This window comes from Scyliorhinus torazame, chromosome 6, assembly GCF_047496885.1.
Source record: "Scyliorhinus torazame isolate Kashiwa2021f chromosome 6, sScyTor2.1, whole genome shotgun sequence".
NCBI classification, from domain to species: Eukaryota; Metazoa; Chordata; class Chondrichthyes; order Carcharhiniformes; family Scyliorhinidae; genus Scyliorhinus; species Scyliorhinus torazame.
Genome location: NC_092712.1, coordinates 13,061,786 through 13,088,849, shown reverse-complemented (window position 1 = coordinate 13,088,849; position 27,064 = coordinate 13,061,786). Strand labels below are relative to the sequence as shown.

Genomic DNA, 27,064 nt, shown 5'->3' with positions numbered 1-27,064 from the left:
GCCCCGGCACAGCGGAATCTCCGCAGCCCCTGGCACAGTGGAATCTCCGCAGCCCCTGGCACAGCGGAATCTCCCCGCCCCTGGAACTGCGGAATCTCCCCGCCCCCGGCACAGCGGAATCACCCCGCCACTGGCACAGCGGAATCTCCCCGCCCCTGGCACGGAGGAACCTCCCCGCCCCTGGCACAGTGGAATCTCCGCAGCCCCTGGAACTGCGGAATCTCCCCGCCCCCGGCACAGCGGAATCTCCCCGCCCCTGGCACAGCGGAATCTCCCCGCCCCTGGCACAGTGGAATCTCCCCACCCCTGGCACAGCGGAATCTCCCCGCCCCTGGCACAGTGGAATCTCCCCACCCCTGGCACAGCGGAATCTCCCCGCCCCTGGCACGGCGGAATCTCCCCGCCCCTGGCACAGTGGAATCTCCCCACCCCTGGCACAGCGGAATCTCCCCGCCCCTGGCACGGCGGAATCTCCCCGCCCCTGGCACAGCGGAATCTCCCCGCCTCTGGCACAGCGGAATCTCACCGCCCCTGGCACAGCGGAATCTCCCCGCCCCGGCACAGCGGAATCTCCGCAGCCCGCGGCACAGCGGAATCTCCCCGCCCGCGGCACGGCGGAATCTCCCCGCCCCGGCACGGCGGAATCTCCACGCCCCTGGCACAGCGGAATCTCCCCGTCCCTGGCACAGCGGAATCTCCCCGCCCCTGGCACAGTGGAATCTCTCCGCCCCGGGCACAGCGGAATCTCCGCAGCCCCTGGCACTGAGGAATCTCCATGCCCCTGGCACAGCGGAATCTCCGCAGCCCCTGGCATGGCGGAATCTCCCCGCCCCTGGCACAGCGGAATCTCCGCAGCCCCTGGCACAGCGGAATCCCTCCGCCCCTGGCACAGCGGTATCTCCCCGCCCCTGGCACAGTGGAATCTCCCCGCCCCTGGCACAGGGAATCTCCCCGCCCCTGGCACAGCGGAATCACCCCGCCCCTGGCACAGCGGAATCTCCCCGCCCCTGGCACAGCGGAATCTCCGCAGCCCCTGGCACAGCGGAATCTACCCGCCCCTGGCACAGCGGAATCGCCCCGCCACTGGCATAGCGGAATCTCCGCAGCCCCTGGCACAGCGGAATCTCCCCGCCCCTGGCACAGCGGAATCGCCCCGCCCCTGGCATAGCGGAATCTCCGCAGCCCCTGGCACAGCGGAATCTCCCAGCCCCTGCCACGGCGGAATATCCCCACCCCTGGCACAGTGGAATCTCCGCAGCCCCTGGCACAGCGGAATCTCCCCGCCCCTGGCACAGCGGAACCTCCCCGCCCCTGGCACAGTGGAATCTCCACGCCCCTGGCACAGGGAATCTCCCCGCCCCTGGCACAGCGGAATCACCCCGCCCCTGGCACAGCGGAATCTCCCCGCCCCTGGCACAGCAGAATCTCCGCAGCCCCTGGCACAGCGGAATCTCCCCGCCCCTGGCACAGCGGAATCGCCCCGCCCCTGGCATAGCGGAATCTCCGCAGCCCCTGGCACAGCGGAATCTCCCCGCCCCTGGCACAGCGGACTCGCCCCACCCCTGGCATAGCGGAATCTCCGCAGCCCCTGGCACAGCGGAATCTCCCAGCCCCTGCCACGGCAGAATATCCCCACCCCTGGCACAGTGGAATCTTCGCAGCCCCTGGCACAGCGGAATCTCCCCGCCCCTGGAACTGCGGAATCTCCGCAGCCCCTGGCACAGCGGAATCTCCCCGCCCCTGGCACAGCGGAATCTCCCCGCCCCTGGAACTGCGGAATCTCCCCGCCCCCGGCACAGCGGAATCTCCGCAGCCCCTGGCACAGCGGAATCTCCCCGCCCTGGGACGGCGGAATCTCCCTGCCCCTGGCACGACGGAATCTCCCCGCCGCCGGCACAGAGGAACCTCCCCGCCCCGGCACAGCGGAATCTCCCCGCCCCTGGCATAGCGGAATCTCCCCGCCCCTGGCACAGCGGAATCTCCCCGCCCCGGCACAGCGGAATCACCCCGCCCCTGGCACAGCGGAATCTCCCCGCCCCTGGCACAGCAGAATCTCCGCAGCCCCTGGCACAGCGGAATCTCCCAGCCCCTGGCACAGCGGAATCGCCCCGCCCCTGGCATAGCGGAATCTCCGCAGCCCCTGGCACAGCGGAATCTCCCCGCCCCTGGCACAGCGGACTCGCCCCACCCCTGGCATAGCGGAATCTCCGCAGCCCCTGGCACAGCGGAATCTCCCAGCCCCTGCCACGGCAGAATATCCCCACCCCTGGCACAGTGGAATCTTCGCAGCCCCTGGCACAGCGGAATCTCCCCGCCCCTGGAACTGCGGAATCTCCGCAGCCCCTGGCACAGCGGAATCTCCCCGCCCCTGGCACAGCGGAATCTCCCCGCCCCTGGAACTGCGGAATCTCCCCGCCCCCGGCACAGCGGAATCTCCGCAGCCCCTGGCACAGCGGAATCTCCCCGCCCTGGCACGGTGGAATCTCCCCGCCCCTGGCAGAGCGGAATCTCCCCGCCCTGGCACAGCAGAATCTCCCCGCCCTGGCACGGCGGAATCTCCCTGCCCCTGGCATATCGGAATCTCCCCGCCCCCGGCACAGTGGAATCTCCCCGCCCCTGGCACAGCGGAATCTCCCCGCCCTGGCACAGCAGAATCTCCCCGCCCCTGGCACGACGGAATCTCCCCGCCCTGGCACAGTGGAATCTCCCCGCCCCTGGCATAGCGGAATCTCCCCGCCCTGGCACGGCGGAATCTCCCTGCCCCTGGCACGACGGAATCTCCCCGCCGCCGGCACAGCGGAACCTCCCCGCCCCGGCACAGCGGAATCTCCCCGCCCCTGGCACAGCGGAATCTCCCCGCCCCTGGCACAGCGGAATCTCCGCAGCCCCTGGCACAGCGGAATCTCCCTGCCCCTGGCACAGCGGAATCGCCCCACCCCTGCTACGGCGGAATATCCCCACCCCTGGCACAGTGGAATCTCCGCAGCCCCTGGCACAGCGGAATCTCCCCGCCCCTGGCACAGCGGAATCTCCCCGCCCCCGGCACAGCGGAATCTCCCCGCCCCTGACATAGCGGAATCTCCCCGCCCCAGCACGGCGGAATCTCCCCGCCCCTGGCACAGCGGAATCTCCCCGCCCTGGCACGGCGCAATCTCCCCGCCCCTGGCACGACGGAATCTCCCCGCCCCTGTCACGGCGGAATCTCCCCGCCCCGGCACAGCGGAATCTCCCCGCCCCCGGCACAGCGGAACCTCCCTGCCCCCGGCACAGCGGAATCTCCCCGCCCATGGCACAGCGGAATCTCCCCGCCCCTGGCACAGCGGAATCTCCTCGCCCCGGCACAGCGGAATCTCCCCGCCCCCGGCACAGCGGAATCACCCCGCCCCTGGCACAGTGGAATCTCCGCAGCCCCTGGCACAGCGGAATCTCCGCAGCCCCTGGCACAGCGTAATCGCCCCGCCCCTGGCACGGCGGAATCTCCCCGCCCCGGCACAGCGGAATCTCCGCAGCCCCTGGCACAGTGGAATCTCCGCAGCCCCTGGCACAGCGGAATCTCCCCGCCCCTGGAACTGCGGAATCTCCCCGCCCCCGGCACAGCGGAATCACCCCGCCACTGGCACAGCGGAATCTCCCCGCCCCTGGCACGGAGGAACCTCCCCGCCCCTGGCACAGTGGAATCTCCGCAGCCCCTGGAACTGCGGAATCTCCCCGCCCCCGGCACAGCGGAATCTCCCCGCCCCTGGCACAGCGGAATCTCCCCGCCCCTGGCACAGTGGAATCTCCCCACCCCTGGCACAGCGGAATCTCCCCGCCCCTGGCACAGTGGAATCTCCCCACCCCTGGCACAGCGGAATCTCCCCGCCCCTGGCACGGCGGAATCTCCCCGCCCCTGGCACAGTGGAATCTCCCCACCCCTGGCACAGCGGAATCTCCCCGCCCCTGGCACGGCGGAATCTCCCCGCCCCTGGCACAGCGGAATCTCCCCGCCTCTGGCACAGCGGAATCTCACCGCCCCTGGCACAGCGGAATCTCCCCGCCCCTGGCACAGCGGAATCTCCCCGCCTCTGGCACAGCGGAATCTCACCGCCCCTGGCACAGCGGAATCTCCCCGCCTCTGGCACAGCGGAATCTCACCGCCCCTGGCACAGCGGAATCTCCCCGCCTCTGGCACAGCGGAATCTCACCGCCCCTGGCACAGCGGAATCTCCCCGCCTCTGGCACAGCGGAATCTCACCGCCCCTGGCACAGCGGAATCCCCCCGCCCCGGCACAGCGGAATCTCCGCAGCCCGCGGCACAGCGGAATCTCCCCGCCCGCGGCACGGCGGAATCTCCCCGCCCCGGCACGGCGGAATCTCCACGCCCCTGGCACAGCGGAATCTCCCCGTCCCTGGCACAGCGGAATCTCCCCGCCCCTGGCACAGTGGAATCTCTCCGCCCCGGGCACAGCGGAATCTCCGCAGCCCCTGGCACTGAGGAATCTCCATGCCCCTGGCACAGCGGAATCTCCGCAGCCCCTGGCATGGCGGAATCTCCCCGCCCCTGGCACAGCGGAATCTCCGCAGCCCCTGGCACAGCGGAATCCCTCCGCCCCTGGCACAGCGGTATCTCCCCGCCCCTGGCACAGTGGAATCTCCCCGCCCCTGGCACAGGGAATCTCCCCGCCCCTGGCACAGCGGAATCACCCCGCTCCTGGCACAGCGGAATCTCCCCGCCCCTGGCACAGCGGAATCTCCGCAGCCCCTGGCACAGCGGAATCTACCCGCCCCTGGCACAGCGGAATCGCCCCGCCACTGGCATAGCGGAATCTCCGCAGCCCCTGGCACAGCGGAATCTCCCCGCCCCTGGCACAGCGGAATCGCCCCGCCCCTGGCATAGCGGAATCTCCGCAGCCCCTGGCACAGCGGAATCTCCCAGCCCCTGCCACGGCGGAATATCCCCACCCCTGGCACAGTGGAATCTCCGCAGCCCCTGGCACAGCGGAATCTCCCCGCCCCTGGCACAGCGGAACCTCCCCGCCCCTGGCACAGTGGAATCTCCACGCCCCTGGCACAGGGAATCTCCCCGCCCCTGGCACAGCGGAATCACCCCGCCCCTGGCACAGCGGAATCTCCCCGCCCCTGGCACAGCAGAATCTCCGCAGCCCCTGGCACAGCGGAATCTCCCCGCCCCTGGCACAGCGGAATCGCCCCGCCCCTGGCATAGCGGAATCTCCGCAGCCCCTGGCACAGCGGAATCTCCCCGCCCCTGGCACAGCGGACTCGCCCCACCCCTGGCATAGCGGAATCTCCGCAGCCCCTGGCACAGCGGAATCTCCCAGCCCCTGCCACGGCAGAATATCCCCACCCCTGGCACAGTGGAATCTTCGCAGCCCCTGGCACAGCGGAATCTCCCCGCCCCTGGAACTGCGGAATCTCCGCAGCCCCTGGCACAGCGGAATCTCCCCGCCCCTGGCACAGCGGAATCTCCCCGCCCCTGGAACTGCGGAATCTCCCCGCCCCCGGCACAGCGGAATCTCCGCAGCCCCTGGCACAGCGGAATCTCCCCGCCCTGGGACGGCGGAATCTCCCTGCCCCTGGCACGACGGAATCTCCCCGCCGCCGGCACAGAGGAACCTCCCCGCCCCGGCACAGCGGAATCTCCCCGCCCCTGGCATAGCGGAATCTCCCCGCCCCTGGCACAGCGGAATCTCCCCGCCCCGGCACAGCGGAATCTCCGCGCCCCCGGCACAGCGGAACCTCCCCGCCCCCGGCACAGTGGAATCTCCGCAGCCCCTGGCACAGCGGAATCTCCGCAGCCCCTGGCACAGCGGAATCTCCCCGCCCCTGGCACAGCGGAATCGCCCCGCCCCTGCCACGGCGGAATATCCCCACCCCTGGCACAGTGGAATCTCCGCAGCCCCTGGCACAGCGGAATCTCCCCGCCCCTGGCACAGCGGAATCTCCCCGCCCCCGGCACAGCGGAATCTCCCCGCCCCTGGCATAGCGGAATCTCCCCGCCCCAGCACGGCGGAATCTCCCCGCCCCTGGCACAGCGGAATCTCCCCGCCCTGGCACGGCGCAATCTCCCCGCCCCTGGAACGACGGAATCTCTCCGCCCCTGGCACGGCGGAATCTCCCCGCCCCCGGCACAGCGGAACCTCCCTGCCCCCGGCACAGCGGAATCTCCCCGCCCATGGCACAGCGGAATCTCCCCGCCCCTGGCACAGCGGAATCTCCCCGCCCCGGCACAGCGGAATCTCCCCGCCCCCGGCACAGCGGAATCACCCCGCCCCTGGCACAGTGGAATCTCCGCAGCCCCTAGCACAGCGGAATCTCCGCAGCCCCTGGCACAGCGGAATCGCCCCGCCCCTGGCACGGCGGAATCTCCCCGCCCCTGGCACAGCGGAATCTCCGCAGCCCCTGGCACAGTGGAATCTCCGCAGCCCCTGGCACAGCGGAATCTCCCCGCCCCTGGAACTGCGGAATCTCCCCGCCCCCGGCACAGCGGAATCACCCCGCCCCTGGCACAGCGGAATCTCCCCGCCCCTGGCACGGAGGAACCTCCCCGCCCCTGGCACAGTGGAATCTCCGCAGCCCCTGGAACTGCGGAATCTCCCCGCCCCTGGCACAGCGGAATCTCCCCGCCCCTGGCACAGTGGAATCTCCCCACCCCGGCACAGCGGAATCTCCCCGCCCCTGGCACAGTGGAATCTCCCCACCCCTGGCACAGCGGAATCTCCCCGCCCCTGGCACGGCGGAATCTCCCCGCCCCTGGCACAGCGGAATCTCCCCGCCTCTGGCACAGCGGAATCTCACCGCCCCTGGCACAGCGGAATCTCCCCGCCCCGGCACAGCGGAATCTCCCCGCCCCCGGCACAGCGGAATCACCCCGCCCCTGGCACAGTGGAATCTCCGCAGCCCCTGGCACAGCGGAATCTCCGCAGCCCCTGGCACAGCGGAATCTCCCCGCCCCTGGCACGGCGGAATCTCCCCGCCACTGGCACGGCGGATTCTCCCCGCCCCTGGCACAGCGGAATCTCCCCGCCCCTGGCACAGCGGAATCTCCCCGCCCCGGCACAGCGGAATCTCCCCGCCACTGGCACGGCGGAATCTCCCCGCCCCCGGCACAGCGGAATCTACGCAGCCCCTGGCACGGCGGAATCTCCCCGCCCCCGGCACAGCGGAATCTCCCCGCCCCTGGCACAGTGGAATCTCCCCACCCCTGGCACAGCGGAATCTCCCCGCCCCTGGCACAGTGGAATCTCCCCACTCCTGGCACAGCGGAATCTCCCCGCCCCTGGCACAGTGGAATCTCCCCACCCCTGGCACGGCGGAATCTCCCCGCCCCTGGCACAGCGGTATCTCCCCGCCCCTGGCACGGCGGAATCTCCCCGCCACTGGCACGGCGGAATCTCCCCGCCCCTGGCACAGTGGAATCTCCGCAGCCCCTGGCACGGCGGAATCTCCGCAGCCCCTGGCACAGTGGAATCTCCCCGCCCCTGGCACAGCGGAATCTCCCTGCCCCTGGCACAGCGGAATCTCCGCAGCCCCCGGCACAGCGGAATCTCCCCACCCCTGGCACAGCGGAATCTCCCCGCCCCTGGCACTGTGGAATCTCCCCGCCCCTGGCACAGTGGAATCTCCCTGGCACAGCGGAATCTCCCCACCCCTGGCACAGTGGAATCTCCCCGCCCCTGGCACAGCGGAATCTCCCCGCCCCTGGCACAGCGGAATCTCCCCGCCCCTGGCACGGCGGAATCTCCACGCCCCTGGCACGACGGAATCTCCCTGCCCCTGGCACAGCGGAATCTCCCCGCCTCTGGCACGGCGGAATCTCCCCGCCCCCGGCACAGCGGAATCTCCCCGCCCCTGGCACAGCGGAATCTCCCCGCCCCTGGCACAGTGGAATCTCCCCGCCCCTGGCACAGCGGAATCTCCCCGCCCCTGGCACAGCGGAATCTCCCCGCCCCGGCACAGCGGAATCTCCCCGCCACTGGCACGGCGGAATCTCCCCGCCCCCGGCACAGCGGAATCTACGCAGCCCCTGGCACGGCGGAATCTCCCCGCCCCCGGCACAGCGGAATCTCCCCGCCCCTGGCACAGTGGAATCTCCCCACCCCTGGCACAGCGGAATCTCCCCGCCCCTGGCACAGTGGAATCTCCCCACTCCTGGCACAGCGGAATCTCCCCGCCCCTGGCACAGTGGAATCTCCCCACCCCTGGCACGGCGGAATCTCCCCGCCCCTGGCACAGCGGTATCTCCCCGCCCCTGGCACGGCGGAATCTCCCCGCCACTGGCACGGCGGAATCTCCCCGCCCCTGGCACAGTGGAATCTCCGCAGCCCCTGGCACGGCGGAATCTCCGCAGCCCCTGGCACAGTGGAATCTCCCCGCCCCTGGCACAGCGGAATCTCCCTGCCCCTGGCACAGCGGAATCTCCGCAGCCCCCGGCACAGCGGAATCTCCCCACCCCTGGCACAGCGGAATCTCCCCGCCCCTGGCACTGTGGAATCTCCCCGCCCCTGGCACAGTGGAATCTCCCTGGCACAGCGGAATCTCCCCACCCCTGGCACAGTGGAATCTCCCCGCCCCTGGCACAGCGGAATCTCCCCGCCCCTGGCACAGCGGAATCTCCCCGCCCCTGGCACGGCGGAATCTCCACGCCCCTGGCACGACGGAATCTCCCTGCCCCCGGCACAGCGGAATCTCCCCGCCTCTGGCACGGCGGAATCTCCCCGCCCCCGGCACAGTGGAATCTCCCCGCCCCTGGCACAGCGGTATCTCCCCGCCCCTGGCACAGCGGAATCTCCCCGCCCCTGGCACAGGGAATCTCCCCGCCCCTGGCACAGCGGAATCTCCCCCCCCCTGGCACTGTGGAATCTCCCCGCCCCTGGCACAGTGGAATCTCCCCGCCCCTGGCACAGCGGAATCTCCCCACCCCTGGCACAGCGGAATCTCCCCGCCCCTGGCACGACGGAATCTCCCCGCCCCTGGCACAGCGGAATCTCCCCGCCTCTGGCACGGCGGAATCTCCCCGCCCCCGGCACAGCGGAATCTCCCCGCCCCTGGCACAGCGGAATCTCCCCGCCCCTGGCACAGTGGAATCTCCCCGCCCCTGGCACAGCGGTATCTCCCCGCCCCTGGCACAGCGGAATCTCCCCGCCCCTGGCACAGGGAATCTCCCCGCCCCTGGCACAGCGGAATCACCCCGCCCCTGGCACAGCGGAATCTCCCCGCCCCTGGCACAGCGGAATCACCCCGCCCCTGGCACAGCGGAATCTCCCCGCCCCTGGCACAGCGGAATCTCCCCGCCCCTGGCACAGCGGAATCTCCCCGCCCCTCGCACAGCGGAATCTCCGCAGCCCCTGGCACGGCGGAATCTCCCCGCCCCTGGCACAGCGGAATCTCCCCGCCCCTGGCACAGCGGAATCTCCGCAGCCCCTGGCACGGCGGAATCTCCCCGCCCCGGCACGGAGGAATCTCCCCGCCCGCGGCACAGCGGAATCTCCCCGCCCGCGGCACGGCGGAATCTCCCCACCCCGGCACGGCGGAATCTCCACGCCCCCGGCACTGCGGAATCTCCCCGCCCCTGGCACAGCGGAATCTCCACACCCCTGGCACAGCGGAATCTCCCCGCCCCTGGCACGGCGGAATCTCCCCGCCACTGGCACAGTGGAATCTCCGCAGCCCCTGGCACAGCGGAATCTCCCAGCCCCGGCACGGCGGAATCTCCACGCCCCCGGCACTGCGGAATCTCCCTGCCCCTGGCACGGCGGAATCTCCCCGCCCCTGGCACGGCGGAATCTCCCCGCCCCTGGCACAGTGGAATCTCCGCAGCCCCTGGCACAGCGGAATCTCCGCAGCCCCTGGCACAGTGGAATCTCCCCGCCCCTGGCACAGCGGAATCTCCCTGCCCCTGGCACAGCGGAATCTCCGCAGCCCCCGGCACAGCGGAATCTCCCCGCCCCTGGCACAGCGGAATCTCCCCGCCCCGGCACTGTGGAATCTCCCCGCCCCTGGCACAGTGGAATCGCCCCGCCCCTGGCACAGCGGAATCTCCCCACCCCTGGCACAGCGGAATCTCCCCGCCCCTGGCACGACGGAAACACCCCGCCCCTGGCACAGCGGAATCTCCCCGCCTCTGGCACGGCGGAATCTCCCCGCCCCCGGCACAGCGGAATCTCCCCGCCCCTGGCACAGCGGAATGTCCCCGCCCCTGGCACAGTGGAATCTCCCCGCCCCTGGCACAGCGGTATCTCCCCGCCCCTGGCACAGCGGAATCTCCCCGCCCCTGGCACAGGGAATCTCCCCGCCCCTGGCACAGCGGAATCTCCCCGCCCCTGGCACTGTGGAATCTCCCCGCCCCTGGCACAGTGGAATCTCCCCGCCCCTGGCACAGCGGAATCTCCCTGCCCCTGGCACGACGGAATCTCCCCGCCCCTGGCACAGCGGAATCTCCCCGCCTCTGGCACGGCGGAATCTCCCCGCCCCCGGCACAGCGGAATCTCCCCGCCCCTGGCACAGCGGAATCTCCCCGCCCCTGGCACTGCGGAATCTCCCCGCCCCTGGCACAGCGGAATCTCCCCGCCCCTGGCACAGCGGAATCTCCCCGCCCCTGGCACAGCGGAATCTCCGCAGCCCCTGGCACGGCGGAATCTCCCCGCCCCTGGCACAGCGGAATCTCCCCGCCCCTGGCACAGCGGAATCTCCGCAGCCCCTGGCACGGCGGAATCTCCCCGCCCCGGCACGGAGGAATCTCCCCGCCCGCGGCACAGCGGAATCTCCCCGCCCGCGGCACGGCGGAATCTCCCCGCCCCGGCACGGCGGAATCTCCACGCCCCCGGCACTGCGGAATCTCCCCGCCCCTGGCACAGCGGAATCTCCCCGCCCCGGGCACAGAGGAATCTCTCCGCCCCGGGCACAGCGGAATCTCCGCAGCCCCTGGCACAGAGGAATCTCCCCGCCCCTGGCACAGCGGAATCTCCGCAGCCCCTGGCACGGCGGAATCTCCCCGCCCCTGGCACAGCGGAATCTCCGCAGCCCCTGGCATGGCGGAATCTCCCCGCCCCTGGCACAGCGGAATCTCCCCGCCCCTGGCACAGCGGTATCTCCCCGCCCCTGGCACAGTGGAATCTCCCCGCCCCCGGCACAGCGGAATCTCCCCGCCCCTGGCACAGCGGAATCTCCCCATCCAGGCACAGTGGAATCTCCCCGCCCCTGACACAGCGGTATCTCCCCGCCCCTGGCACAGCGGAATCTCCCCGCCCCTGGCACAGGGAATCTCCCCGCCCCTGGCACAGCGGAATCACCCCGCCCCTGGCACAGCGGAATCTCCCCGCCCCTGGCACAGCGGAATCACCCCGCCCCTGGCACAGCGGAATCTCCCCGCCCCGGCACAGCGGAATCTCCCCGCCCCTGGCACAGCGGAATCTCCCCGCCCCTGGCACAGCGGAATCTCCGCAGCCCCTGGCACGGCGGAATCTCCCCGCCCCTGGCACAGCGGAATCTCCGCAGCCCCTGGCACGGCGGAATCTCCCCGCCCCGGCACGGAGGAATCTCCCCGCCCGCGGCACAGCGGAATCTCCCCGCCCGCGGCACGGCGGAATCTCCCCGCCCCGGCACGGCGGAATCTCCACGCCCCCGGCACTGCGGAATCTCCCCGCCCCTGGCACAGCGGAATCTCCCCACCCCTGGCACAGCGGAATCTCCCCGCCCCTGGCACGGCGGAATCTCCCCGCCACTGGCACAGTGGAATCTCCGCAGCCCCTGGCACAGCGGAATCTCCCAGCCCCGGCACGGCGGAATCTCCACGCCCCCGGCACTGCGGAATCTCCCTGCCCCTGGCACGGCGGAATCTCCCCGCCCCTGGCACGGCGGAATCTCCCCGCCCCTGGCACAGTGGAATCTCCGCAGCCCCTGACACAGCGGAATCTCCGCAGCCCCTGGCACAGTGGAATCTCCCCGCCCCTGGCACAGCGGAATCTCCCTGCCCCTGGCACAGCGGAATCTCCGCAGCCCCCGGCACAGCGGAATCTCCCCGCCCCTGGCACAGCGGAATCTCCCCGCCCCGGCACTGTGGAATCTCCCCGCCCCTGGCACAGTGGAATCTCCCCGCCCCTGGCACAGCGGAATCTCCCCACCCCTGGCACAGCGGAATCTCCCCGCCCCTGGCACGACGGAATCTCCCCGCCCCTGGCACAGCGGAATCTCCCCGCCTCTGGCACGGCGGAATCTCCCCGCCCCAGGCACAGCGGAATCTCCCCGCCCCTGGCACAGCGGAATCTCCCCGCCCCTGGCACAGTGGAATCTCCCCGCCCCTGGCACAGCGGTATCTCCCCGCCCCTGGCACAGCGGAATCTCCCCGCCCCTGGCACAGGGAATCTCCCCGCCCCTGGCACAGCGGAATCTCCCCGCCCCTGGCACTGTGGAATCTCCCCGCCCCTGGCACAGTGGAATCTCCCCGCCCCTGGCACAGCGGAATCTCCCCACCCCTGGCACAGCGGAATCTCCCCGCCCCTGGCACGACGGAATCTCCCCGCCCCTGGCACAGCGGAATCTCCCCGCCTCTGGCACGGCGGAATCTCCCCGCCCCCGGCACAGCGGAATCTCCCCGCCCCTGGCACAGCGGAATCTCCCCGCCCCTGGCACAGTGGAATCTCCCCGCCCCTGGCACAGCGGTATCTCCCCGCCCCTGGCACAGCGGAATCTCCCCGCCCCTGGCACAGGGAATCTCCCCGCCCCTGGCACAGCGGAATCACCCCGGCCCTGGCACAGCGGAATCTCCCCGCCCCTGGCACAGCGGAATCTCCCCGCCCCTGGCACAGCGGAATCTCCCCGCCCCTGGCACAGCGGAATCTCCCCGCCCCTGGCACAGCGGAATCTTCCCGCCCCTGGCACAGCGGAATCTCCGCAGCCCCTGGCACGGCGGAATCTCCCCGCCCCTGGCACAGCGGAATCTCCCCGCCCCTGGCACAGCGGAATCTCCGCAGCCCCTGGCACGGCGGAATCTCCCCGCCCCGGCACGGAGGAATCTCCCCGCCCGCGGCACGGCGGAATCTCCCCGCCCCGGCACGGCGGAATCTCCACGCCCCCGGCACTGCGGAATCTCCCCGCCCCTGGCACTGCCGAATCTCCCCGCCCCGGGCACAGTGGAATCTCTCCGCCCCGGGCACAGCGGAATCTCCGCAGCCCCGGCACAGAGGAATCCCCCCGCCCCTGGCACAGCGGAATCTCCGCAGCCCCTGGCACGGCGGAATCTCCCCGCCCCTGGCACAGCGGAATCTCCGCAGCCCCTGGCATGGCGGAATCTCCCCGCCCCTGGCACAGCGGAATCTCCGCAGCCCCTGGCACAGCGGAATCTCCCCGCCCCTGGCACAGTGGTATCTCCCCGCCCCTGGCACAGTGGAATCTCCCCGCCCCCGGCACAGCGGAATCTCCCCGCCCCTGGCACAGCGGAATCACCCCGCCCCTGGCACAGCGGAATCTCCCCGCCCCTGGCACAGCGGAATCTCCCCGCCCTGGCACAGCGGAATCTCCGCAGCCCCTGGCACAGCGGAATCTCCCCGCCCCTGGCACAGCGGAATCTCCCCGCCCCTGGCACAGCGGAATCTCCCCGCCCCTGGCACGGCGGAATCTCCCCGCCTCTGGCACAGCGGAATAACCCCGCCCCTGGCACAGCGGAATCTCCCCGCCACTGGCAGTGCGGAATCTCCCCGACCCTGGCACAGAGGAATCTCCGCAGCCCCTGGCACAGCGGAATCTGCCCGCCCCGGCACGGCGGAATCTCCGCAGCCCCGGCACAGCGGAATCTCCGCAGCCCCTGGCACGGCGGAATCTCCCCTCCACTGGCACAGCGGAATCTTCCCGCCCCTGGCACGGCGGAATCTCCCCGCCCCGGCACGGCGGAATCTCCCCGCCCGCCGCACAGCGGAATCTCCCCGCCCGCGACACAGAGGAATCTCCGCTGCCCCTGGCACAGCGGAATCTCCCCGCCCCTGGCACAGCGGAATCTCCCCGCCCCTGGCACAGTGGAATCTCTCCGCCCCTGGCACAGCGGAATCTCCGCAGCCCCTGGCACAGAGGAATCTCCCCGCCCCTGGCACAGCGGAATCTCCGCAGCCCCTGGCACAGCGGAATCTCCCCGCCCCTGGCACAGAGGCATCTCCCCGCCCCTGCCACGGCGGAATCTCCCAGCCCCTGGCACAGCGGAATCTCCCCGCCCCTGGCACAGCGGAATCTCCCCGCCCCTGGCACAGCGGGATCTCCCCGCCCCTGGCACAGCGGAATCTCCCCGCCCCCGGCACGGCGGAATCTCCGCAGCCCCTGGCACAGCGGAATCTCCCCGCCCCTGGCACAGAGGCATCTCCCAGCCCCTGGCACAGCGGAATCTCCCCGCCCCTGGCACAGCGGAATCTCCCCGCCCCTGGCACAGCGGAATCTCCCCGCTCCTGGCACGGCGCAATCTCCCCGCCTCTGGCACAGCGGAACCTCCCCGCCCCGGCACAGTGGAATCTCGCTGCCCCTGACACAGCGGAATCTCTGCAGCCCCTGGCACAGTGGAATCTCCCCGCCCCTGGCACAGCGGAATCACCCCGCCCCTGGCACAGCGGAATCTCCCCCCCCCTGGCACTGTGGAATCTCCCCGCCCCTGGCACAGTGGAATCTCCCCGCCCCTGGCACAGCGGAATCTCCCCACCCCTGGCACAGCGGAATCTCCCCGCCCCTGGCACGACGGAATCTCCCCGCCCCTGGCACAGCGGAATCTCCCCGCCTCTGGCACGGCGGAATCTCCCCGCCCCCGGCACAGCGGAATCTCCCCGCCCCTGGCACAGCGGAATCTCCCCGCCCCTGGCACAGTGGAATCTCCCCGCCCCTGGCACAGCGGTATCTCCCCGCCCCTGGCACAGCGGAATCTCCCCGCCCCTGGCACAGGGAATCTCCCCGCCCCTGGCACAGCGGAATCACCCCGCCCCTGGCACAGCGGAATCTCCCCGCCCCTGGCACAGCGGAATCACCCCGCCCCTGGCACAGCGGAATCTCCCCGCCCCTGGCACAGCGGAATCTCCCCGCCCCTGGCACAGCGGAATCTCCCCGCCCCTCGCACAGCGGAATCTCCGCAGCCCCTGGCACGGCGGAATCTCCCCGCCCCTGGCACAGCGGAATCTCCCCGCCCCTGGCACAGCGGAATCTCCGCAGCCCCTGGCACGGCGGAATCTCCCCGCCCCGGCACGGAGGAATCTCCCCGCCCGCGGCACAGCGGAATCTCCCCGCCCGCGGCACGGCGGAATCTCCCCGCCCCGGCACGGCGGAATCTCCACGCCCCCGGCATTGCGGAATCTCCCCGCCCCTGGCACAGCGGAATCTCCACACCCCTGGCACAGCGGAATCTCCCCGCCCCTGGCACGGCGGAATCTCCCCGCCACTGGCACAGTGGAATCTCCGCAGCCCCTGGCACAGCGGAATCTCCCAGCCCCGGCACGGCGGAATCTCCACGCCCCCGGCACTGCGGAATCTCCCTGCCCCTGGCACGGCGGAATCTCCCCGCCCCTGGCACGGCGGAATCTCCCCGCCCCTGGCACAGCGGAATCTCCCCGCCTCTGGCACGGCGGAATCTCCCCGCCCCCGGCACAGCGGAATCTCCCCGCCCCTGGCACAGCGGAATCTCCCCGCCCCTGGCACAGTGGAATCTCCCCGCCCCTGGCACAGCGGTATCTCCCCGCCCCTGGCACAGCGGAATCTCCCCGCCCCTGGCACAGGGAATCTCCCCGCCCCTGGCACAGCGGAATCACCCCGGCCCTGGCACAGCGGAATCTCCCCGCCCCTGGCACAGCGGAATCTCCCCGCCCCTGGCACAGCGGAATCTCCCCGCCCCTGGCACAGCGGAATCTCCCCGCCCCTGGCACAGCGGAATCTTCCCGCCCCTGGCACAGCGGAATCTCCGCAGCCCCTGGCACGGCGGAATCTCCCCGCCCCTGGCACAGCGGAATCTCCCCGCCCCTGGCACAGCGGAATCTCCGCAGCCCCTGGCACGGCGGAATCTCCCCGCCCCGGCACGGAGGAATCTCCCCGCCCGCGGCACGGCGGAATCTCCCCGCCCCGGCACGGCGGAATCTCCACGCCCCCGGCACTGCGGAATCTCCCCGCCCCTGGCACTGCCGAATCTCCCCGCCCCGGGCACAGTGGAATCTCTCCGCCCCGGGCACAGCGGAATCTCCGCAGCCCCGGCACAGAGGAATCCCCCCGCCCCTGGCACAGCGGAATCTCCGCAGCCCCTGGCACGGCGGAATCTCCCCGCCCCTGGCACAGCGGAATCTCCGCAGCCCCTGGCATGGCGGAATCTCCCCGCCCCTGGCACAGCGGAATCTCCGCAGCCCCTGGCACAGCGGAATCTCCCCGCCCCTGGCACAGTGGTATCTCCCCGCCCCTGGCACAGTGGAATCTCCCCGCCCCCGGCACAGCGGAATCTCCCCGCCCCTGGCACAGCGGAATCACCCCGCCCCTGGCACAGCGGAATCTCCCCGCCCCTGGCACAGCGGAATCTCCCCGCCCTGGCACAGCGGAATCTCCGCAGCCCCTGGCACAGCGGAATCTCCCCGCCCCTGGCACAGCGGAATCTCCCCGCCCCTGGCACAGCGGAATCTCCCCGCCCCTGGCACGGCGGAATCTCCCCGCCTCTGGCACAGCGGAATAACCCCGCCCCTGGCACAGCGGAATCTCCCCGCCACTGGCAGTGCGGAATCTCCCCGACCCTGGCACAGAGGAATCTCCGCAGCCCCTGGCACAGCGGAATCTGCCCGCCCCGGCACGGCGGAATCTCCGCAGCCCCGGCACAGCGGAATCTCCGCAGCCCCTGGCACGGCGGAATCTCCCCTCCACTGGCACAGCGGAATCTTCCCGCCCCTGGCACGGCGGAATCTCCCCGCCCCGGCACGGCGGAATCTCCCCGCCCGCCGCACAGCGGAATCTCCCCGCCCGCGACACAGAGGAATCTCCGCTGCCCCTGGCACAGCGGAATCTCCCCGCCCCTGGCACAGCGGAATCTCCCCGCCCCTGGCACAGTGGAATCTCTCCGCCCCTGGCACAGCGGAATCTCCGCAGCCCCTGGCACAGAGGAATCTCCCCGCCCCTGGCACAGCGGAATCTCCGCAGCCCCTGGCACAGCGGAATCTCCCCGCCCCTGGCACAGAGGCATCTCCCCGCCCCTGCCACGGCGGAATCTCCCAGCCCCTGGCACAGCGGAATCTCCCCGCCCCTGGCACAGCGGAATCTCCCCGCCCCTGGCACAGCGGGATCTCCCCGCCCCTGGCACAGCGGAATCTCCCCGCCCCCGGCACGGCGGAATCTCCGCAGCCCCTGGCACAGCGGAATCTCCCCGCCCCTGGCACAGAGGCATCTCCCAGCCCCTGGCACAGCGGAATCTCCCCGCCCCTGGCACAGCGGAATCTCCCCGCCCCTGGCACAGCGGAATCTCCCCGCTCCTGGCACGGCGCAATCTCCCCGCCTCTGGCACAGCGGAACCTCCCCGCCCCGGCACAGTGGAATCTCGCTGCCCCTGACACAGCGGAATCTCTGCAGCCCCTGGCACAGTGGAATCTCCCCGCCCCTGGCACAGCGGAATCACCCCGCCCCTGGCACAGCGGAATCTCCCCCCCCCTGGCACTGTGGAATCTCCCCGCCCCTGGCACAGTGGAATCTCCCCGCCCCTGGCACAGCGGAATCTCCCCACCCCTGGCACAGCGGAATCTCCCCGCCCCTGGCACGACGGAATCTCCCCGCCCCTGGCACAGCGGAATCTCCCCGCCTCTGGCACGGCGGAATCTCCCCGCCCCCGGCACAGCGGAATCTCCCCGCCCCTGGCACAGCGGAATCTCCCCGCCCCTGGCACAGTGGAATCTCCCCGCCCCTGGCACAGCGGTATCTCCCCGCCCCTGGCACAGCGGAATCTCCCCGCCCCTGGCACAGGGAATCTCCCCGCCCCTGGCACAGCGGAATCACCCCGCCCCTGGCACAGCGGAATCTCCCCGCCCCTGGCACAGCGGAATCACCCCGCCCCTGGCACAGCGGAATCTCCCCGCCCCTGGCACAGCGGAATCTCCCCGCCCCTGGCACAGCGGAATCTCCCCGCCCCTCGCACAGCGGAATCTCCGCAGCCCCTGGCACGGCGGAATCTCCCCGCCCCTGGCACAGCGGAATCTCCCCGCCCCTGGCACAGCGGAATCTCCGCAGCCCCTGGCACGGCGGAATCTCCCCGCCCCGGCACGGAGGAATCTCCCCGCCCGCGGCACAGCGGAATCTCCCCGCCCGCGGCACGGCGGAATCTCCCCGCCCCGGCACGGCGGAATCTCCACGCCCCCGGCATTGCGGAATCTCCCCGCCCCTGGCACAGCGGAATCTCCACACCCCTGGCACAGCGGAATCTCCCCGCCCCTGGCACGGCGGAATCTCCCCGCCACTGGCACAGTGGAATCTCCGCAGCCCCTGGCACAGCGGAATCTCCCAGCCCCGGCACGGCGGAATCTCCACGCCCCCGGCACTGCGGAATCTCCCTGCCCCTGGCACGGCGGAATCTCCCCGCCCCTGGCACGGCGGAATCTCCCCGCCCCTGGCACAGTGGAATCTCCGCAGCCCCTGGCACAGCGGAATCTCCGCAGCCCCTGGCACAGTGGAATCTCCCCGCCCCTGGCACAGCGGAATCTCCCTGCCCCTGGCACAGCGGAATCTCCGCAGCCCCCGGCACAGCGGAATCTCCCCGCCCCTGGCACAGCGGAATCTCCCCGCCCCGGCACTGTGGAATCTCCCCGCCCCTGGCACAGTGGAATCGCCCCGCCCCTGGCACAGCGGAATCTCCCCACCCCTGGCACAGCGGAATCTCCCCGCCCCTGGCACGACGGAAACACCCCGCCCCTGGCACGGCGGAATCTCCCCGCCTCTGGCACGGCGGAATCTCCCCGCCCCCGGCACAGCGGAATCTCCCCGCCCCTGGCACAGCGGAATCTCCCCGCCCCTGGCACAGAGGCATCTCCCCGCCCCTGCCACGGCGGAATCTCCCAGCCCCTGGCACAGCGGAATCTCCCCGCCCCTGGCACTGTGGAATCTCCCCGCCCCTGGCACAGTGGAATCGCCCCGCCCCTGGCACAGCGGAATCTCCCCACCCCTGGCACAGCGGAATCTCCCCGCCCCTGGCACGACGGAAACACCCCGCCCCTGGCACAGCGGAATCTCCCCGCCTCTGGCACGGCGGAATCTCCCCGCCCCCGGCACAGCGGAATCTCCCCGCCCCTGGCACAGCGGAATCTCCCCGCCCCTGGCACAGTGGAATCTCCCCGCCCCTGGCACAGCGGTATCTCCCCGCCCCTGGCACAGCGGAATCTCCCCGCCCCTGGCACAGGGAATCTCCCCGCCCCTGGCACAGCGGAATCTCCCCGCCCCTGGCACTGTGGAATCTCCCCGCCCCTGGCACAGTGGAATCTCCCCGCCCCTGGCACAGCGGAATCTCCCTGCCCCTGGCACGACGGAATCTCCCCGCCCCTGGCACAGCGGAATCTCCCCGCCTCTGGCACGGCGGAATCTCCCCGCCCCCGGCACAGCGGAATCTCCCCGCCCCTGGCACAGCGGAATCTCCCCGCCCCTGGCACTGCGGAATCTCCCCGCCCCTGGCACAGCGGAATCTCCCCGCCCCTGGCACAGCGGAATCTCCCCGCCCCTGGCACAGCGGAATCTCCGCAGCCCCTGGCACGGCGGAATCTCCCCGCCCCTGGCACAGCGGAATCTCCCCGCCCCGGCACTGTGGAATCTCCCCGCCCCTGGCACAGTGGAATCTCCCCGCCCCTGGCACAGCGGAATCTCCCCACCCCTGGCACAGCGGAATCTCCCCGCCCCTGGCACGACGGAATCTCCCCGCCCCTGGCACAGCGGAATCTCCCCGCCTCTGGCACGGCGGAATCTCCCCGCCCCAGGCACAGCGGAATCTCCCCGCCCCTGGCACAGCGGAATCTCCCCGCCCCTGGCACAGTGGAATCTCCCCGCCCCTGGCACAGCGGTATCTCCCCGCCCCTGGCACAGCGGAATCTCCCCGCCCCTGGCACAGGGAATCTCCCCGCCCCTGGCACAGCGGAATCTCCCCGCCCCTGGCACTGTGGAATCTCCCCGCCCCTGGCACAGTGGAATCTCCCCGCCCCTGGCACAGCGGAATCTCCCCACCCCTGGCACAGCGGAATCTCCCCGCCCCTGGCACGACGGAATCTCCCCGCCCCTGGCACAGCGGAATCTCCCCGCCTCTGGCACGGCGGAATCTCCCCGCCCCCGGCACAGCGGAATCTCCCCGCCCCTGGCACAGCGGAATCTCCCCGCCCCTGGCACAGTGGAATCTCCCCGCCCCTGGCACAGCGGTATCTCCCCGCCCCTGGCACAGCGGAATCTCCCCGCCCCTGGCACAGGGAATCTCCCCGCCCCTGGCACAGCGGAATCACCCCGGCCCTGGCACAGCGGAATCTCCCCGCCCCTGGCACAGCGGAATCACCCCGCCCCTGGCACAGCGGAATCTCCCCGCCCCTGGCACAGCGGAATCTCCCCGCCCCTGGCACAGCGGAATCTTCCCGCCCCTGGCACAGCGGAATCTCCGCAGCCCCTGGCACGGCGGAATCTCCCCGCCCCTGGCACAGCGGAATCTTCCCGCCCCTGGCACAGCGGAATCTCCGCAGCCCCTGGCACGGCGGAATCTCCCCGCCCCGGCACGGAGGAATCTCCCCGCCCGCGGCACGGCGGAATCTCCCCGCCCGCGGCACGGCGGAATCTCCCCGCCCCGGCACGGCGGAATCTCCACGCCCCCGGCACTGCGGAATCTCCCCGCCCCTGGCACTGCCGAATCTCCCCGCCCCGGGCACAGTGGAATCTCTCCGCCCCGGGCACAGCGGAATCTCCGCAGCCCCGGCACAGAGGAATCCCCCCGCCCCTGGCACAGCGGAATATCCGCAGCCCCTGGCACGGCGGAATCTCCCCGCCCCTGGCACAGCGGAATCTCCGCAGCCCCTGGCATGGCGGAATCTCCCCGCCCCTGGCACAGCGGAATCTCCGCAGCCCCTGGCACAGCGGAATCTCCCCGCCCCTGGCACAGTGGTATCTCCCCGCCCCTGGCACAGTGGAATCTCCCCGCCCCCGGCACAGCGGAATCTCCCCGCCCCTGGCACAGCGGAATCACCCCGCCCCTGGCACAGCGGAATCTCCCCGCCCCTGGCACAGCGGAATCTCCCCGCCCGCGGCACAGCGGAATCTCCCCGCCCGCGGCACGGCGGAATCTCCCCGCCCCGGCACGGCGGAATCTCCACGCCCCCGGCACAGCGGAATCTCCCCACCCCTGGCACAGCGGAATCTCCCCGCCCCTGGCACGACGGAAACACCCCGCCCCTGGCACAGCGGAATCTCCCCGCCTCTGGCACGGCGGAATCTCCCCGCCCCCGGCACAGCGGAATCTCCCCGCCCCTGGCACAGCGGAATCTCCCCGCCCCTGGCACAGTGGAATCTCCCCGCCCCTGGCACAGCGGTATCTCCCCGCCCCTGGCACAGCGGAATCTCCCCGCCCCTGGCACAGGGAATCTCCCCGCCCCTGGCACAGCGGAATCTCCCCGCCCCTGGCACTGTGGAATCTCCCCGCCCCTGGCACAGTGGAATCTCCCCGCCCCTGGCACAGCGGAATCTCCCTGCCCCTGGCACGACGGAATCTCCCCGCCCCTGGCACAGCGGAATCTCCCCGCCTCTGGCACGGCGGAATCTCCCCGCCCCCGGCACAGCGGAATCTCCCCGCCCCTGGCACAGCGGAATCTCCCCGCCCCTGGCACTGCGGAATCTCCCCGCCCCTGGCACAGCGGAATCTCCCCGCCCCTGGCACAGCGGAATCTCCCCGCCCCTGGCACAGCGGAATCTCCGCAGCCCCTGGCACGGCGGAATCTCCCCGCCCCTGGCACAGCGAAATCTCCCCGCCCCGGCACTGTGGAATCTCCCCGCCCCTGGCACAGTGGAATCTCCCCGCCCCTGGCACAGCGGAATCTCCCCACCCCTGGCACAGCGGAATCTCCCCGCCCCTGGCACGACGGAATCTCCCCGCCCCTGGCACAGCGGAATCTCCCCGCCTCTGGCACGGCGGAATCTCCCCGCCCCAGGCACAGCGGAATCTCCCCGCCCCTGGCACAGCGGAATCTCCCCGCCCCTGGCACAGTGGAATCTCCCCGCCCCTGGCACAGCGGTATCTCCCCGCCCCTGGCACAGCGGAATCTCCCCGCCCCTGGCACAGGGAATCTCCCCGCCCCTGGCACAGCGGAATCTCCCCGCCCCTGGCACTGTGGAATCTCCCCGCCCCTGGCACAGTGGAATCTCCCCGCCCCTGGCACAGCGGAATCTCCCCACCCCTGGCACAGCGGAATCTCCCCGCCCCTGGCACGACGGAATCTCCCCGCCCCTGGCACAGCGGAATCTCCCCGCCTCTGGCACGGCGGAATCTCCCCGCCCCCGGCACAGCGGAATCTCCCCGCCCCTGGCACAGCGGAATCTCCCCGCCCCTGGCACAGTGGAATCTCCCCGCCCCTGGCACAGCGGTATCTCCCCGCCCCTGGCACAGCGGAATCTCCCCGCCCCTGGCACAGGGAATCTCCCCGCCCCTGGCACAGCGGAATCACCCCGGCCCTGGCACAGCGGAATCTCCCCGCCCCTGGCACAGCGGAATCACCCCGCCCCTGGCACAGCGGAATCTCCCCGCCCCTGGCACAGCGGAATCTCCCCGCCCCTGGCACAGCGGAATCTTCCCGCCCCTGGCACAGCGGAATCTCCGCAGCCCCTGGCACGGCGGAATCTCCCCGCCCCTGGCACAGCGGAATCTTCCCGCCCCTGGCACAGCGGAATCTCCGCAGCCCCTGGCACGGCGGAATCTCCCCGCCCCGGCACGGAGGAATCTCCCCGCCCGCGGCACGGCGGAATCTCCCCGCCCGCGGCACGGCGGAATCTCCCCGCCCCGGCACGGCGGAATCTCCACGCCCCCGGCACTGCGGAATCTCCCCGCCCCTGGCACTGCCGAATCTCCCCGCCCCGGGCACAGTGGAATCTCTCCGCCCCGGGCACAGCGGAATCTCCGCAGCCCCGGCACAGAGGAATCCCCCCGCCCCTGGCACAGCGGAATATCCGCAGCCCCTGGCACGGCGGAATCTCCCCGCCCCTGGCACAGCGGAATCTCCGCAGCCCCTGGCATGGCGGAATCTCCCCGCCCCTGGCACAGCGGAATCTCCGCAGCCCCTGGCACAGCGGAATCTCCCCGCCCCTGGCACAGTGGTATCTCCCCGCCCCTGGCACAGTGGAATCTCCCCGCCCCCGGCACAGCGGAATCTCCCCGCCCCTGGCACAGCGGAATCACCCCGCCCCTGGCACAGCGGAATCTCCCCGCCCCTGGCACAGCGGAATCTCCCCGCCCGCGGCACAGCGGAATCTCCCCGCCCGCGGCACGGCGGAATCTCCCCGCCCCGGCACGGCGGAATCTCCACGCCCCCGGCACTGCGGAATCTCCCCGCCCCTGGCACAGCGGAATCTCCCCACCCCTGGCACAGCGGAATCTCCCCGCCCCTGGCACGGCGGAATCTCCCCGCCACTGGCACAGTGGAATCTCCGCAGCCCCTGGGACAGCGGAATCTCCCAGCCCCGGCACGGCGGAATCTCCACGCCCCCGGCACTGCGGAATCTCCCTGCCCCTGGCACGGCGGAATCTCCCCGCCCCTGGCACGGCGGAATCTCCCCGCCCCTGGCACAGTGGAATCTCCGCAGCCCCTGGCACAGCGGAATCTCCGCAGCCCCTGGCACAGTGGAATCTCCCCGCCCCTGGCACAGCGGAATCTCCCTGCCCCTGGCACAGCGGAATCTCCGCAGCCCCCGGCACAGCGGAATCTCCCCGCCCCTGGCACAGCGGAATCTCCCCGCCCCGGCACTGTGGAATCTCCCCGCCCCTGGCACAGTTTAATCTCCCCGCCCCTGGCACAGCGGAATCTCCCCACCCCTGGCACAGCGGAATCTCCCCGCCCCTGGCACGACGGAATCTCCCCGCCCCTGGCACAGCGGAATCTCCCCGCCTCTGGCACGGCGGAATCTCCCCGCCCCAGGCACAGCGGAATCTCCCCGCCCCTGGCACAGCGGAATCTCCCCGCCCCTGGCACAGTGGAATCTCCCCGCCCTGGCACAGCGGTATCTCCCCGCCCCTGGCACAGCGGAATCTCCCCGCCCCTGGCACAGGGAATCTCCCCGCCCCTGGCACAGCGGAATCTCCCCGCCCCTGGCACTGTGGAATCTCCCCGCCCCTGGCACAGTGGAATCTCCCCGCCCCTGGCACAGCGGAATCTCCCCACCCCTGGCACAGCGGAATCTCCCCGCCCCTGGCACGACGGAATCTCCCCGCCCCTGGCACAGCGGAATCTCCCCGCCTCTGGCACGGCGGAATCTCCCCGCCCCCGGCACAGCGGAATCTCCCCGCCCCTGGCACAGCGGAATCTCCCCGCCCCTGGCACAGTGGAATCTCCCCGCCCCTGGCACAGCGGTATCTCCCCGCCCCTGGCACAGCGGAATCTCCCCGCCCCTGGCACAGGGAATCTCCCCGCCCCTGGCACAGCGGAATCACCCCGGCCCTGGCACAGCGGAATCTCCCCGCCCCTGGCACAGCGGAATCACCCCGCCCCTGGCACAGCGGAATCTCCCCGCCCCTGGCACAGCGGAATCTCCCCGCCCCTGGCACAGCGGAATCTTCCCGCCCCTGGCACAGCGGAATCTCCGCAGCCCCTGGCACGGCGGAATCTCCCCGCCCCTGGCACAGCGGAATCTCCCCGCCCCTGGCACAGCGGAATCTCCGCAGCCCCTGGCACGGCGGAATCTCCCCGCCCCGGCACGGAGGAATCTCCCCGCCCGCGGCACGGCGGAATCTCCCCGCCCGCGGCACGGCGGAATCTCCCCGCCCCGGCACGGCGGAATCTCCACGCCCCCGGCACTGCGGAATCTCCCCGCCCCTGGCACTGCCGAATCTCCCCGCCCCGGGCACAGTGGAATCTCTCCGCCCCGGGCACAGCGGAATCTCCGCAGCCCCGGCACAGAGGAATCCCCCCGCCCCTGGCACAGCGGAATCTCCGCAGCCCCTGGCACGGCGGAATCTCCCCGCCCCTGGCACAGCGGAATCTCCGCAGCCCCTGGCATGGCGGAATCTCCCCGCCCCTGGCACAGCGGAATCTCCGCAGCCCCTGGCACAGCGGAATCTCCCCGCCCCTGGCACAGTGGTATCTCCCCGCCCCTGGCACAGTGGAATCTCCCCGCCCCCGGCACAGCGGAATCTCCCCGCCCCTGGCACAGCGGAATCACCCCGCCCCTGACACAGCGGAATCTCCCCGCCCCTGGCACAGCGGAATCTCCCCGCCCTGGCACAGCGGAATCTCCGCAGCCCCTGGCACAGCGGAATCTCCCCGCCCCTGGCACAGCGGAATCTCCCCGCCCCTGGCACAGCTGAAGCTCCCCGCCCCTGGCACAGCGGAATCTCCCCGCCCCTGACACAGCGGAATCTGTGTAAAAAAACTTGCCTCGTACATCTACTCTAAACCTTGCCCCTCGCACCTTAAACCTATGCCTAGTAATTGACCCCTCTACCCTGGGGAAAAGCCTCTGACTATCCATTCTGTCTATGCCCCTCATAATTTTGTAGACCTCTATCAGGTCGCCCCTCAACCTCCTTCGTTCCAGTGAGAACAAACCGAGTTTATTCAACCGCTCCTCAGAGCTAATGCCCTCCATACCAGGCAACATCCTGGTAAATCTCTTCTGCACCCTCTCTAAAGCCTCCACATCCTTCTGGTAGTGTGGCGACCAGAATTGAACACTATACTCCAAGTGTGGCCAAACTAAGGTTCTAATACAAACACACCGATTTTCGTTTCCGCCTTTTTACCAGCCAGTCAGGTGCCAAACACCAGGGGGCGTAGGAGCAGACCATTCAGCCCATCGGGTCTGCCCTGCCATTCAATGAGATCATGACTGATCTGATCTAATGATCCCCAACTCCACGTTCCCGCCTTGTCCCCATAACCCTTGATCCCTTTACTGGTCAAAGAATTTGTCACATTCTAATTGGCTCAGGAAGGTCAGGATGAGTGTATTCGGTGACCAATGGCGAAGAGGGGAGATCACGCGAGGGAACCCCCAGAATGACATCCACTGAGGGCTGGCCACCCTCAGCTGCCCCATCCCTCAACACGTTTGGCTCCCAACGACCCGGGAAGAATGCACCGCCGTTCCCGACTGACCTGATAAATCAAGGACATCCATCCATGAATCCCTCTTGGCAAACGCTGCCAGCAGTGTCTGCATCCCCCTGGAAGTGATCCCTGGATTCTGCGATAAGTCGAGGAAAGCCAGCGCTGGGACGGAGTCCAAACACCTACAGGGAGAGAGGGGAAATGTGCCGTCAGTTCCGCCCGCCAGCTCGCTCCCTGGAGGCTCAGCAATCTCTCTCGGAAGAAAGACGTCCCTCCCTCAACAGGTGGCCGGACGATGACAGAAGCTGCGGGGGTGAGATTGGGATCTTGCCGGGAGAGTGAGCAACATCCAGAGGTCGATCCAGCAAAACCCAAATCAACTACAAACACGAACTTGTGATTGTCCAGCGGCTGTTCGCACTAAACGCAGACCAACTTTGCAGAAACGCCTGGCAAACAAAATTGAACAGTGAAACCTCGAAGGAGGCCAGTGCATACGGGAAGAGACACTTGGCGGAGCTGGTACAATCTCATTGGCTCCCCATTTCCTACAGAATGACAGTTATTATCTTTCAAAAGTACCCCATTGGTTGTAAAAATAACCACTCATTGAATGGAAAATCCATTGACAGAAAGTGAGAGAGGGAGAAGGGACTGAGAGACACCAGTCAGTGTACAGTATCTCCCTGAGAGAGAGAGTGGACTGAGAGACACCAGTCAGTGTACAGATATCTCCCTGAGAGAGAGAGGGGACTGAGAGACACCAGTCAGTATACAGATATCTCCCTGAGAGCAAGGGGACCGAGAGACACCAGTCAGTGTACAGA

At 70.1% G+C, this 27,064-nt stretch overlaps 1 protein-coding gene across 1 annotated transcript in view; it reads right to left on the bottom strand.

Moving 5' to 3' along the window:
- LOC140424674 (tonsoku-like protein) overlaps positions 1-27,064 on the bottom strand; it is a 111,175-nt gene that overhangs the window by 15,923 nt on the left and 68,188 nt on the right. Inside the window, exon 9 of the mRNA XM_072507941.1 lies at positions 26,286-26,419. Coding sequence (XP_072364042.1) covers positions 26,286-26,419 — 134 coding nt within the window. The remainder of the gene's footprint in view (positions 1-26,285; positions 26,420-27,064) is intronic.